Source organism: Dipodomys ordii, unplaced genomic scaffold, assembly GCF_000151885.1.
Source record: "Dipodomys ordii isolate 6190 unplaced genomic scaffold, Dord_2.0 Scaffold50, whole genome shotgun sequence".
In the NCBI taxonomy this organism is placed as follows: domain Eukaryota; kingdom Metazoa; phylum Chordata; class Mammalia; order Rodentia; family Heteromyidae; genus Dipodomys; species Dipodomys ordii.
The window spans coordinates 8,492,134-8,507,907 of record NW_012267266.1 but is presented as its reverse complement, the minus strand read 5'-3'; the positions used below and the strand labels follow the sequence as shown (position 1 = coordinate 8,507,907).

Below are 15,774 nucleotides of genomic sequence, written 5' to 3'. Positions count from 1 at the left end.
CCAAAAAAAAAAAAAAAGGAAAATGAATGTGCTAATTGTTGCTTCACAGATCCAAATTCAACTTTCATTTATGCTGTTTGTTGTAAAGCCCTTGGTCAGCTAACATAGTCTGAAACTAACATGATCAAACAGAGGGTGCTGAGGAGACATCCACAGGAAGAGACTTTGCTCCTTAGTTCCAGCAGCACAGGAGGCATCCTTAGACAGGCATATCTCTAGCACCACGCTCAGGCTCCTCAGTGCACATGGTTCCTTGTGGCTTCTCCTCACTTCTAAAGCACACTTAGTGTCTGTACTGTCTAGCAACTGTAGTATACAGTGACAAGAACTTCTCCTGGCACTTACTTTGGTTTTTATAGTAGTAAGTACAGTTAGTCACTTTCTTGTGAACAGCTTCTCTAATGACCAGAGACCAGACTTTTGCCAAGTTCCTGTAAGTCATGGCTATGCCCTCCCAACAAAGTCTGGATTTCAGCTATGGGGACTGGAAAATACAGCGTTCCATCTCAACCTGACAACTGTCCTTAATTCTGCAATTCATAAATTCTTTACTCATTTATCCTTAAAAACAAACTGATCATTTATTATTCTAATCTCCTAGTGCAGATGATAATAATAATATAGTAAAGTTTTTGACAATAGTTTATCTCTTTTTTGACTGGTACAGATTGGTACTGGGAGCGGTCCCAGGACACAGACCTGCAAGAATCAGATTTGGAGGTTGATTTGCTTGGACCTTTGGGCTTAAGCTCACAGGAATGAGATGCTAGGGGCCCATGGACTTTGTGAAGCTCTCACTATGGCTGTAACTGTGATGAACTGCTAACAAGAAGGCACCTATGGTGCAAGTACAGGTAACACCTGCATTTGATTTGATGGCAGTAATGCTTTGCAATAGCACTATGGTGGAAGATGGATTGTCCTTAGTGTCTTTGAGCACTTAAATAGAAAAGCCACAAATACAAAGCTGTTAACTATTAGCTGAAGACACGGTATGGGAGCCAGAGCTTTTGTGACAGGCCTATAAGAAATCTATTCTTTCTGAAAATGAAATATTATGTGTAGACTGCTAAATTAAAGTGAGAGTAAAGGTAGCTCAGTGGTAGAGTGCTTGCCTTACATGCATGAGGTCCTGGGTTTGCTACCTTAGCACCACATAAGCAGAAAAAGCTGGAAGTGGCGCTGGGGCTCAAATGGTAGAGCACTCATCTTGAGCTGAAGAGCTGAGGGACAGCGCCTAAGCCCAGAGATTAGGCCTCAAGACCAGCAAAAAAAAAAAAAAAAAAGTGAGTAAAAATCTGTGTTACCAAATTCCTAAAATAATTGTATCATTGGGTCAGGAATGTGATTCTGAATCTTGGAATGTAGTGAAAGTACAAACTTGAATCTTCCAGTCACTCTGAGCTATCTTTTACTGCTGGATGATGTCTGCTCTCCACCAAGCATCCTTTGTTTGAAAACTCTGTAATAATTTGTCTGCAGAGTCCATCTCTTAGCTCTTTAATACCAACAGTAGGGCACCACAAACCTTCAAGAAATGTAGGTTGGCATTACCCACATACAGACTCAAGGACTAGCAGCTTTGCATGTTTATTTGCTTGTTTTCGGTGTATACTTAATTATATATGCTTATTTTCTTTTTTCTCCATTTTTCTTTTTCATATGCCAGTTATTGGAAATTGTATGTATAATTTTGAATTAAAATAAGAGCATATCCAGGATGGCTGGATTTGTGGAGCAACTGGAATAGCTAGTCAAAGATATAAGGATCTTAAGACTATACACCTACGAATTCTGGGGAAAAAGTAAATAAAAACTTGATTTAGAGTACCTTGTTAGTAAAATACAGTTTACTGTTGGATAGGAGTTCAAATGTACATTGGAAAGTGTATTCAGAAATGCAAATCAAAATTATACTGTAAAGGCCAGGTGTGGTGGCATGGACTATTAATCTTGGCAATGAAATCTGAGGTAAGAGGATGGCATGTTTGAGGCCAGTCTGGTCTACACTGACCCTGTCCTCAAAAAACAAACAACAACAATAACAACAGAAATTACATTGAAATTCCATCTCACCACAGACAGAATGACTAACATCAAGAAAACAATTAATGCTGACAAGGATAAGGTGAAGAGTGGGAGAGGAAGAAACCCCTTCCATTGTTGTGGGAATGTAAATTAGTACAAGTATGGAAATCATTATAGAGATTTCTCAAAAAAGTAAAAATAGAACTATATATGGCCTAGCAATACACCTCTCCTGGGTATATACCCAAAAGAATGTAAATCTGCATATACCACAGATACCTGAACACTTATGTTTACATCAGCACCATTCACAATAGCCAACTTAGGGAATAAGACTAGGCTTTGCCTATCAGCTAATGAATGGATAAGAAAATGTGGTGTACACACAGTGAAGTATTACTCAGCCACAAATAATGAAATTATGCTATACCGCAAAAAAACAGGTGGAACTAGAGATCATGTTAAGCAAAATAAGCCAGATACCTAAAGGCAAGGACTTCTCTCATATGCAGAATCTACATTAAAAAAAAAAAAACCCTGAATATGCAAGTGGGACTGTTGGAGAAGAGAGTAGATCCAGCTGAAGGGGAGAGGGAGATAAGAAAGGGCGATGGGTAGCAAATATGACTGAATATATTACATGCAAGAATGAAGATGTCATAAGTAAGCCCATTAAAAAGAATGAGAAACTAAAAAACTTAATAGCAATTAAGAAAGCATTTTATTTTTGTATCGTTCCAATTTTTTAAGTATATGTGTTGCCGAAGCAAACACAAGAAAGCATTTAAAAAAATGCATATGGAAACTCAGCAGCCAAACCAAACAATAGTCATCAAATTATTGTTCCTCAAATCCAAATTCTCTATTTTTGTCAGCTTTGTGAAAATGGATCTGGGCCATTTTAATATTTCCTTCTAACAACTCTCACAAAGTTAGGCTCTGTTTGCAAAAGAAGAGACACTGTGGGAGGAACAGGCTTTGCTTTTGATGCTAGTGTGCTTGCTGCACACTGATGGCAGCTCTTGTAGTGAAGGAGCCAGCAGCATCCCCAGCACCCACTTTGGACAGCTCTGTAGCACCATGCTTTTAGTTATTCCTAACTTTATCTTAACTGTATTCACAGTTATTCCTATAGCTTTCCTGGCACTTAGGAGCACTGTGTTCCAGTGTACAGCTTTCCAGTAAGTTCTGCCAACATGGTACAAAAGCCACTTCTTGGCCATCCAGTGAGCCACAACTGTGCAATTTATATCAAGGTTTGGATTTCAACCCTGGGATAGAAAGAGACTCTTCTAAGTTAGCCAGATGGCTGGTCGCTTTTCCCCATATATACTTTTCACATATTCTTTTTAATTATCTTTTTATTTTAGCTATTTGTTACTCTAAACTCTTGTAGTTAATGATCACTAAGAAACAGTAATACCCTATCTGTTCTTTTCTTTCTTATATAGCTATCTCCAGATCCTGCTTAAAAGAGCTCATCTATGATCCAAATATAAAGACTGGTTAATAATAACTTCTGTGTGGGGAGATTATTCCAGGTTGTGTTTTGATATATGTTGTTTCGATGTTTTATAGTCCCTTTCTCTAATGATCTGCACATTTGTGGTGATAATAATTAACACCAAGAATTTAATATATTTAGCAATTTACCTTTATACATATGCTTAAAATAATCTGGAGTCATTTATAAGCAACAAGAGCAAAAGACATCATTTTCTATGCATGACTATGAAATACCTAAAAAAAAAGCCTACATCTTTAGGAAGGACAGTGTATTTTCAAGTTACTATGAGTTACAACTAAATAGTTTGAATAGCACAAATCAGTTTAAGATAGCATAATACTTTGTCAGTACAAAACTAATTTTCTGAAGAAAGGAGAATTTAGTTTTTGAAGAGTAAGACTTACAACAAATGACATAATGGTCATTTAATGCTAATTTGAATGACTAATCCTCTATCAAGATTTGCTAGTTTGACTGCTGACTTGACTGTACCTATGAATCTACCAATTCCTGACAACTTAGCATTCCACTAAGTATTTTGCTATATGCTTTAGCACAATCCAGTAGGCAGACTTTATTATTCCGTGTGTGTGTGTGTGTGTGTGTGTGTGTGTGTATTCTCCCTATAAATAAAGACTCTTCAAAGAATCCATGAGTGTGGTAGGTCTGAAAGGAAGCAATAAGTCATGCTTTCTTAAACCAATATACTTAAAATTGTAACTGTATCTGAAGTATCACATTGGATCTCTGTTCAAATATTCTATTTATATCAACTTTTCTTCAACTTTATAAATCAGAACACACTGTTTTACCATTCGGAGGAACAGTCTAAAATACTGGGGTAAATCTAAATTTTGGCAACTAAACAATAAATCTTTCCAAGTGGCTTTAAAAAAAAATCAAAGCTTTGCTTTGAAAACAATTGAGGCTGGTTAAGTTGATGTAACTTTTAGAATATTTCAAAAGCAGTGAGTAACAAGGTTATGATAACACTCCTTCCTTATTAAGACATTTATGTAAATGACACCTCAATCTTTACATTCATAAAGATAAAATTTATGTTGAATTATGTCTCATTCTAGGAATAAACTCACAAAATAATGGGAAAGAGAAAGTTCCACTGCACTAAGGAATGCTATTTCCAGAAAAATTTTATGTTTAAATAGTTGTTAACCATGATTTCCAACTTATCTATGATTAATTGAATACTATTAACTGGAACTCAAGCCACTTGTTTTACATTAGAAATTTTTAATATTTTCTTAAAAAGGAATATGAAGGGAAAATTACTACTTAAATTTATGCCAAAAGTTTTAGATACCAACATAAATGTGCAAAGAAATGTGTTTTTTTTTTCAGACCTGGGAGTATGTAGCAAGCCTTAATATTGTTTTAAAAGGTTAAAACTGTTCCTTATTTTATCCTCCTTTCATGCAAGTATGAGACATAGATATGAAACTAATGCATATTGACAAGATTTTTACCAAAAGCTACTATTGAAACAGAAAGGTAAGTCTAGTACTGGAAAAATACCAGAAATGCAAACACTAACTTATAAAAAGGGACATAGGGTTGCTGAAATAGTAAAAGCATAGTTTCTTTTTTTTTCTTATTTTGCTTTATTTAAAGAACATTAGAGTTAGATCTAAAAAGAAACTTTGTAAGTTTTTTTAGTTTCATTTTCAAAATGGATGAATAAATGCACAGTAAATAGGAAAAATTAAAAATTCTGTACAATAATAGGAAAAGAGAATGCACTGATTCTGTAGTGTGAAACACTTCAATCAAATTCAATAAAGCAGAGCACTGAAATATGAGGGAGCTGCTGTGTAGAAAGGAGAGGCTTAAAGCCATTAATCAGAAGCAGGACACAGTGTTAAAAAGTGACTATGAAATTGGCAGTGTCACTGGGTTGCTCATTAGCAAAAACCCAGAAAAGATGAAGCTGTAAGTTCCTAGACATGCTGTTCTTTCTCGCTTGTCTTTATTCATCTGCCAATGCCTAGATGACCTCCACAACCCACCTCTCCAGCTCCTTTCAAGATTCCAATCAAATGTAACATTTCTCATTAGTAATAAATGTTACATTTTTTATTTTCAACACTTCTTTTAAAGTTATTTCAAAGGTATCTCTATACTGTAAGAAATCATAATCCACTAGCATGAACAATGTTTTAAGTACTGAGAATCCATATTCTACAATCTGTAATCAATATGTTATTGTAGCTCAACATAGTAAGCAATCCTTAATCTTATTATGTGTCTAATGTAAGCTGTCATATTGTCCCAATAGTTCACACAAGTTACTGGCAAAGGAGGTTAAATAATCTGGCAAATGTCCTAAGCCTGACTTTTTTGAACTTCATAATATCCACTGTGGTAATTTTGAGAAAATATAGAGCATAATAAGTACAACCACCTCCATGAAGATTATATACATATATATGTATGTGTGTGTGTATATATACATATATATATATATATATACATATATATGTATGTATGTATGTATGTCTATAACTGCCAAAGCAGAGCTAGTATCAGTGCATGTGAAGCATGTGTGTATCATCCATCTAAGTTGGGGGTGGGGAATCTTTTCTGTCAAGGACCATTTGGATATTTAGAATAACACTTAAGGACTATACAAAATCATCAATACAGGCAGATAGAATGCAAGAAGCATATGCAACTATTGTGTCGTGTACCAAGTGATGCTAAGGGGCTCATATAGCTCATGGGCCAGAAATTCCCTACCTTGGATCTAATTAATCACTCTAAACTGGATTTTCTTATCTCAAAAATGTCAAAATAAAATGTTGTCATTATGGCATTCAAAGGTCTTTCATTAATTTTTGTTGTCTCACTTCTGGCTCATTCACCAAATTACTGTTCATACTCTGGAAATCACTTAAGGAGCAGTGATTTAAAGAAAGACTTCTTGTGATGAAATTCATTAGTACAGTGGCTTCTGATCTTGGGCAAATACATTTAAGAATAAGAAGCTATTTCCTGTTTTTGTGGAATAATAATAAAAAGGCAAGAGAAAGCAGCTAATGTGCCACATTTATGAAAGTAGGTGAACTGGGACAAAGAGGAACAAATTTCCTAATTATATTAGGTAGCAAATAAAAAGCCATAAGAACAAAAGAAACATTTGAACATGATCTTCAATTTCACTTCACAAATAAATTTGTGCCTGTATGCATATGTATAAAATATATATTATATAGCTTATATGATATAATTCAATATAGGAAAATTTTATTTTACAAATGCAAACAAAACATGATTTCCATTTTGCAGTAAAAACAGAAATACTGGAACTTGAGATTAAATGGCAGGATATCACGTTTAATTTATATATACATATGGTAATTATTAATCTGTAGTAATTGTTATTAAGTAGATGATAAAACTATACAGTTTTTCTTCAGTGTATTTATAAGAGCACAAACATATCATGTCGTATCCAATCAATTTATCTATAGGCATGAGGGTTACTAAAATACCTCCATAGCCTGGGCTAAGCGTTCTTCTAGTGCCATGTAGGTGAGGAACTGAGGATCCACATAAGAAATAGCTTCGGCAACTCCCAGTCCATCCGCAAAGCCATCAAATAGACTGAAAAAGCAAAATCCACAATCATGATTTGGGAAATATTATTCTAAGTATGTAATTATATTAGCATGTTGATAAATTGATACATATTCTACGAACAGAAAACCTTAAAATATGTTCATGTAAACCTTCTGGGCTGAGAAGTAGAAGAAAAAATCCAAAAGCAAAGCTATGTACTAAATGTAAGTTAAAATACAATTCTATTCCCCAATAGTCTGCCAAACTCACTGTATGAAGTTTATAGGGATATTCTCCTATTTCTATCTGAGAAGACTACTTAAAAGAACTTATTTCTCTTGTTCAATTCTTCTGATAGTTTCCATTTATTCCATTTATGTTGGTTTCCAATCTATGTATTGGTGAAAGTGTAAGAAATTTAGTACAGTTTTAATCCACCATTAATCAAGGTCTCTTTTTCTTCTCTTACTTTGTATTATTTGGGTTTAAAAGTATTTTAATTTTTCAAACTTCTCTCATTAATCTCTTTACCCCAACTCTGTTAAGAACTGGGTGCCTTTTATTTTAAAGCTAGAAAATTACTCATCTCTTGTTAATTCTTGTTATTTCTTTATGACCCTGAAGAAAAATATATTTCACTCTGATGCTAATCCTTTTATTTACCTCTAGACATACAAGGTTCTTCTCTTCTCTGGTTTTGAAATTAGTATTAAAATTTTTGGAAACCTAAAGCATGTCCCTCTTCTCTAGTCTTGTTACACTGGATATTTCATTCAATCTCAATTCTTTTAATTATTCTCTCTGAATGTAACGGCTAAAACGCTATAATTCCAAACTTTTCCTGGAGCTGCTGACCTATCTCTAGTTATCTATGGGACACTTTGTATAGCTACTTCCATTACCTCATAAATCTACCACTAAAACACTTAATTTTGTCTAAAGGAAAAATTCTGTTGACTTCCATACCCTATCAAAATTTGAATAGCATAATCAAGAACATGTACACAACTTAGCTTAAAATAGTGCTAATGTCAACCTGTGTGCCATCATTAAAAATATAAATAAATTGTGGAAACAGACAGAAAAGTGTTTGATATGAAGAATATACTTTAGCTCAGTAGCACTTGGAAATCATTGAACCTCACACAATAGAAAGGAAAATTCTCATGTAGTCATAGATTTTAGAATTATAACTAATACTAAGAATTACTAAATCTATTCTACCCTGTGATAGTAGAACCCTCTCATTTAACAGTGAGATTTAATATGAAGAAGTAGTTGCCTTGAAATCAGTAAGATGGGGATTTAACTGAGTCATATTTAACATGAAAAGATTAATTGTGATTGTTTCTTCATCTTTAAAATAAGCTGAGTAGATACATAAAAATTCCAGGCACAGATCTGACAACAATGTAGGTAGTACATTCTCTACACTCAGAACACATTGCTTTCCAAGGTGGTACTCTTAAGTGTGGAACAACTCTGCTAGAAGAATAAAACTTATGGGAAATAATATTCCTACTGATAACCCTAACCCTTTTGCTTTATATGTACTTCTTGAAGCAAAATAAATTACGCCACTTTCTATAAAAATCCCTTCAAATGACTGAAGTAAATTATCTCTCAATTATTATTTTCTTCTTCAGGCTAAACAAATTTACATAATCAAGCCTGACATTAAGTTGTAATTTGGCCTTTGCAGAATAATTCATTAGTGGTGAAAATTTTAACATTAACAGAAGGAGCATCGTAACAACAGTCTAAAACATGGCTCCATAATCAAATAATCAGAATTCATACTACTAGTAAGAGAATACTCTGCCACCAAGTACCTTCTGTTAAGAATAAAGAAGGAGCTGGGTGCTGATGGCACATGCCTGTAATCCTAGCTACTCAGGAGGCTGAGATCTGAGGATCAGGAGTCAAAGGCAGTCCAGGTAGGAAAGTCTGTGAAACTCTTATATCCAATTAACCACTGGAAAACTGAAAGTGGCACTGTGGTTCAAGTGGTAGAGTGCTTGCCTTGAGCTAAAGAGCTTAGGGACAGGGCCCAGGCCCAGAGTTTAAGGCCTTATCACTGACAAAAAAAAAAAGAATAAAGAAGACAGCACTTATTCTACTAAAAATCTCTTAAATGCAAAGAGTAGTCCTGGATTACAGCAGAAAAAGCTTTCTCTAAAGACAACTATTGGCAAGAAGTATAGATTAAACTAGTAATGTAGCATGCCTAATTATGTGATTTCAATAATATATAAAGAAATGTTCTTTTTGCTTAAGAAATCCATTCTAAATTTTATAGGTAAATAAATCATATCTGTAACAATCATAAGAAAGTCAATAAAAAAACTTTACCATAAATATAGAAAAAAGAAAATGATAACTTAAAAATGTTTTGAAATGTTAACATTTAAGCCAGGTGTGGTAGTGGTGCCTTAATCCCTTCTATTAGGGAGGCAGAGGGGAGGATCACCAGTGTAGGCAATAAAGATAGTAAGACCATATCTCAACACCATCACCACTACCATCAACAAAAATGAAGGGTTGGGGGGTACATGTAGCTTAAGAGATTATGCCTGAAGTCCTGAAATCAATCACTAGTATCACATTAAAATAAAATAATAAAAAAATGTTAGCATTTAGGGCATCTTAGCAAAAGATGTATGAGAATTTTCTATTATTTTTGTCACTTTTCAATAAGTCTGAATTTATTTTGAGAATCCTATTATTAAGCCATTATTACATTCATGCAGGTTTAACTTCTTACAATCTTAGCAGGTTAATAATTATAAATCTGACTTTTCACAGGAAGACAGAGAAGTTAAAAGGTTATCAATAAATAAATGGTAGGATGTTTTCTCCGTACAATTTTCTATCACAATGAGGTATGACATACTCTATTTAAAAATACTTCTGAAATGCCAATCAAAACAAATGAACTGAGGCTATTTTCCATTTTTACTTTAAACAAAAATAAGGAAACAAAAGGCTATGTTTTTTTTTCAAATTGTGTCAAAGTTTGCCTTCACTGCCAAGAATTGCTACTACTTCCCATGGGATTTCCATTTAGCTGTTCAGATGTCATTTCAATATAAAAAATGAAATGTATATTTACCTTATGAACTTTTAGCCACAAGATGTAAATTCTTAAGAGCGTTATTTATGCAAATGAGAAGGTGGCATATTTAGATTTAAAAGAGTAACTTCCAATAATTTGGAAACAAAAATCAATGCTAAAATGTTTTCCCTAATTAAAAAAACTATATATTTTTAGCTCTAAGAAATTTTGAAGCCATTAATTAAGCCTTAATGCCCCAAGAGGCATTAGAAAGACCATCAATGAATTAGTTCAAATTTTCAAATTAAAAGTATATTCCAAAAAGTTAAAAGTATACTCCAAAAAGATATTATTCCATTAAACTTTTAATGTGACACAACCATTTTTAAAGTTATCTGGAAAATGTATCAATTCTTAAAAGCATCCTGTATCTCACAATGTCTTCAAGTAATAGGTACTAAAGTTTAGTGGGGAGGGAGTTAAGCAGTTCATTAAACTAGTTCAATGGGTGAACAATCCTTTAAATATTAGTATATACCTACAGAAAAGAGCTATGAATAATTACTTTTACAATGTTAAAAACATGTAACTGAAAAAAAATCCCTTATATGAAACAATGCCTTTAAGTAAGTACAGATAACTAAACGGACTAATTATCCACTGCTGGAACACTTGGAGGAATTAATCTGTATATGAAGACAGCAGAATTAAGGAATGCCGTAGGAAGTAGAAAGCCATAATAAAAGTGAAGACATAAAAGATTAAATGGGAAGATATAAAAGCTAGATATAAAAGGCTGAGACTAGGTGAAACTAATGACTCTTTATAATGTTTGTGAAGTCAGAAAATAGGTTTTAGAGAATGGGTATGTTTAAAGTAGAAATACATCTTGCATGGCTTCTATAAACCTTTTTTTCTAGCCCAGTATAGTAGCCAGGCATTATGAGCAGAGCTCATGCCCATAATCACAGCCACCTTATTGGTAGATGGCAGAATCACAATTCAAGGCCAGGTAGGCAAAAAGTTAATGAAACTTTATCTCGAGGAGCAAACCAGACAAGGTAGTGTATGTCTGTAACCCAGATACTCTAACAGTACATAATACAAGCTAGTATAAGATCATGTCAGATCAATTTACAGATGATGATACAAGCTTGACCAATGGCAATCCTATGAAATCTATCTGAAAAATAGCCAAAGCAAAAGGATGCCTGTGTAGCACAAGTGGTGGAACACTTGCACGGCTAAGTGCAAGGTCCTAAGTTCAAACCTCAGTACTGCCAAGGAGTAAAAAATTAAGAAAGACCCTCATTTTTATTTTCACAAAATGTCTGTAAAAGTCTGTTCTATGTGAGTAATTTCCTCCTCTCTGAGGAGTAAGAATAGGCATATTTAAGAAAAATCTTAAGGAGGGGCTGGGAAGGTGGCTCAGTGGTAGAGCACTTGCCTTGCATGCATGAGGCGCTGAGTTCTATTCCTCAGCACCACATAAGCAGAAAGAAAAAAGCCAGAAGTGGCGCTGTGGCTCAAGTGGTAGAGCATTAGCCTTGAGCTGAAGAGCTGAGGGACAGCGCCCAGGCCCAGAGTTCAAGCCCCACGACTGGATCCAAAAAAAAAAAAAAAAGAAAAAAAGAAAAATCTTAAGGAGATCTCACTGAGTTCATGATAGAACAATTTGAAGAAGCATACAAAGAAAGAAGTGAGGTCCAGAAGAAATAAATGAGTTTATCTTACATTTTTTGTAGTAGAATTTTAAATTAAAAAAAAAGAAATTCCTGTAAATATAGCCATGTAGAAGAAACAAGGTAAAACATAGCAAGCCATTTTTCCTCTAAGAAAAAAATGACTAGAATAAACATTCTTTCTATAGCTTCATAATAGCTACTTCTAATGGAATATTGCACACTTGAAAGATAAACTTCCAATCTCTTATCAGGATACATTGTTTACATGCATGAAAATGTTACCATGGGAAGTGGCGCTGTGGCTCAAGAGGAAGAGCGCTCATCTTGAGCTGAAGAGCTGAGGGACAGCGCTCAGCCCCAGAGTTCAAGTCCCACAACCAACAAAAAAAAAAAAAAAGAAAAAGAAAAAGTTACCATGAAAGACCCTTAGACAGCTAATGTATGTCAATTAAAAAAATAAAACTAAGACCAACCCTTATAAGCAAAAATGGTAAAATTCGAGCATTGTATCTCAAGATTTCACAAGTCTACTTCATTTACATGCTACTGTTATTTGAAGCTACCTAATTTTTGTCAGTATTAAGTAAGTTTAACTGAAACATTTCTACAAAATACAACTGTATCTTTTATATTTCACATATAGAGAAGTAAAAGGAAAGAGATGGAAACTGAATTCTTGTGATTTCATCCTAAATTTAAAACTACTTCAAGTATTAATTAAGAGTCTATTTTTAAGGAATATACTAAGTGCTATAAAAACATATATACAAAATAAAAAGTAAAATATCTTCCCCATAAAAAGCATATAAATAATTAGCATATAAAGTGACTTGAGTGTCTAGGAAGAGGCCTCCAATTAGAGAATGTAGGCAAAAGGCCACACAGAGGGTGATAGCTGAAATGAGCTTTGAAGGAAAAGACTAACAACAGGAAAAAAATCAGAGATGCAGTTCCTATCAACTAAAATCATGAATGAATTTGACTCAACCAATTAAGCACTGTAATGACACTGTGCCTCATACCTCCAGTCCACATCCAAGTCTTCACTCACACTGGAGTCATCCTCAAGGTTATTGTTACCATCCAACATGAAAGCTTCCGGCTGTGCAAATTCATTGGCAGGCTCATTTCCTTCATCACTGCTGCTTTCATTCACTTCATTGTACTGTAACCAAGGGATTTCTCCCTCTTCCAAAGATGTATGTTCTCTAATATAAATAAGACAAGAAAAAGAAATCTTAAAACACATTATAACATTGTTTTCTACAGAATTCTATTCAATGTAAGTATTTGAGTTCTAATCTCATGATACTTTTGACACTAAAACACATTTTTATTTAAATGCCAAAATGTACAAGGAATAATTTCTAATTGCACAGGAACATATTTAGTCAATTTAGGCATTATCTATGTTCCTGCATTTTCTTTACTGTAAGGAAAAAAAAAACAAGAGAAATTCATCTGAGACTATTTGCATTTTATTTTATGTTTTGTTTGCTTTAAGACAGGGTCTCAATATGTAGCCTGAACTGGCCTTGACTTCTCCATCCTCCAGTGTGTTCAGATTACAGATGTACATCACCATACCTGGTGATTGATTTTGAGTAGTTTCCCCTCACAAAGTAAAATTCAAATTCCTCCAATTGTCACATTAATCGCCATGATCCATGCTTTACCTTCAGTCTAGTCAGATGTTGTTGCTCAACATTTTGGCCCCTGTCTTTAATACTCCTAACTCCTCTGTTTATTCTTGGGAACACAAAAAATATTTCTACCTTGGGCACTTTTTTCTATCTGAAATATTCTTTCATCAGACTTTTTACATCACTGTTCCCTTCTTGGTTTTCAGATCAGATTTCATGTCCCTTCCTTAGAGTAGCTCTTCAGTAACTAGTTATCATATCACTCTACATTTTTTAAGTTATAGGATTCATTTTTGATATTTTCTTGTTTATTGTTATTCTACTTTCATTAGAAATATAAGTTCATGGGAACAGACATACAAATCAATGGTATGCATCAAGGAAAATAAGTATTTCAAAACAGGAGGCCAGCTCTTCTAATAAGCTGTACTGAAACAACTGGCCATCAGCCTGGAGGGAAGCTAAATCCTTTGGCCTCTATTTGCCCTTAAACAAATCTGCTATAGTTTTCTGAAATGTATGTTAATGCTTCCACTGCTACCATCATTAAAACAATGAAAATATTAGAATAATCATGACAGAAAATTTTATATAAATCTTATGTAATTCTAAGCACAATGGAACACTGAAACTAGAAATGGGTAAGTTTCGCAATACACAGTAAATAGTCAAAACACCAAAAATATGATCACAAAACTTAATGAAAAAACTTACATTAAAATACATGCCATACAAAAAGACATTAATGCAAACCAATAAATGATCAACATGACCAATAAAAAGGAGCAAAAGATATGTTTAACATGCAGAAAAGAAAATTTAAAGAGTTTTAGATAAAGAAGATGTCCTTTCTCACAGTAAGGTAAATGGAAATTGAGTAGTGAAATATATTTCCAACAATTGACAAAAGTAAAAAAACCTTTCATAACTTTATCAGAGGTGCTGATAGAGATCTGAAGACAGTACTGGTAAGTTTCTTTGTAGGGACTTAGCAATAGTTACAGAGAAGCATGTGCATGCCCACTGACCTAGTGGTTTTGCTTCTACATGTTTATTCTAAAACAAACATACACAATGTTTTTGTTATAACATTACTTCTAACAGAAAAAGGTATGGGAAAGTTTAGGTGAAAAGAAAAATCAGTGTACCATGTTTTATTATACCATGTAGATAATAAATAATAAAAAACTAGAGCAAGAAGGATTAGAAGAAAGTAGAAGTGCTGAGTTCAAACTTCTATACCACCAAACTGAAATCATTTCCCCTAAAGTCAAGAACAAGACAAGATGTCTACTCTCCTCCACTCATATTCAATATAGACAGAGCAGTAAGACAGGAGAAGAAATAAAAGGGATTCAAACAGGGAAAAACTCAAATTATCCCCACTGGAAGATTATATGATCCTATTCTTAACAGAGCATAAAAAGTACACTCAAAAATTTTTTAGGCCTGATAAACAAACCTTCAAAAATTTAGCTGGATATAATATCAACATACAAAACCCAGTAGCTTTTCAATATTCCAACAAAGAACAGTCTGAGAAAAAAATCAGGGAAACAATTCCATTCATAATTGCCTCAAAAAAAACAAAATACTTATGTATTAATTTAACTAAGGAAGTGAAACACTTCTATAAGTAAACTATAAAACTTTGAAGAAAGAAATTGAAGACAGAAGATGGAAAGTCCTCCTATGCTCATACAGTAACAGAACTGATATTATGACGATGGTCATATTGCCAAAAGCAATCTACAAATTCAATTCAAAATCATTCTTTATACCCCAAGATAAGTATTCAAATGTTTTTCCCTTCTTGTGATTGTTTCTAACATATTTATAAGATGATTTCTTTGTTGCTTTGTATGTCCCTCCCCCACGGTATAACCCTTGCCTTCATTGTATTTGATGTTGGTATAATTTGTGGAGGGGAAGGAAAAAAACAAATCGTTTAAGGGATACAGGTGGGCCATTGCAACATGAGATGTATAAGTCGTTATGTTGAAAAACGAACTTTACAACTTTGGTGTGGGGGGGGGGATGAGGAGGAGGGGAATGGGAAGGGGTAGGGAAAACAAAGGAGGAGGCAACAATGCTTGATTTGTACTCATTACCTTGCCCATGTAATTGGTAACCCCCCTGTATGGTATTTGCACAATAAAAAAAAAAGATTTAAAAAAATAGAAAAATTAATCGAACAATTATAGGAAATCAAAAAAGTCAACAAAAGTAGTTCTGAGTAAAAAGAGCAACACTGAAGGTATCACAATACTACATTTCAAA

The 15,774-nt window shown here is 33.8% G+C and overlaps 1 protein-coding gene across 2 annotated transcripts in view; it reads right to left on the bottom strand.

Annotated features, from left to right (window-relative positions):
- The window catches only part of Pja2 (praja ring finger 2, E3 ubiquitin protein ligase), a 40,906-nt gene that overhangs the window by 7,411 nt on the left and 17,721 nt on the right, over nucleotides 1-15,774 (bottom strand). For both annotated transcript variants that reach the window (XM_013020367.1, XM_013020368.1), the window contains 2 exons: nucleotides 12,874-13,059; nucleotides 7,045-7,156 (listed from right to left, as the gene is read on the bottom strand). In XM_013020367.1, the coding sequence (XP_012875821.1) occupies nucleotides 7,045-7,156; nucleotides 12,874-13,059 (298 nt within the window). The remainder of the gene's footprint in view (nucleotides 1-7,044; nucleotides 7,157-12,873; nucleotides 13,060-15,774) is intronic.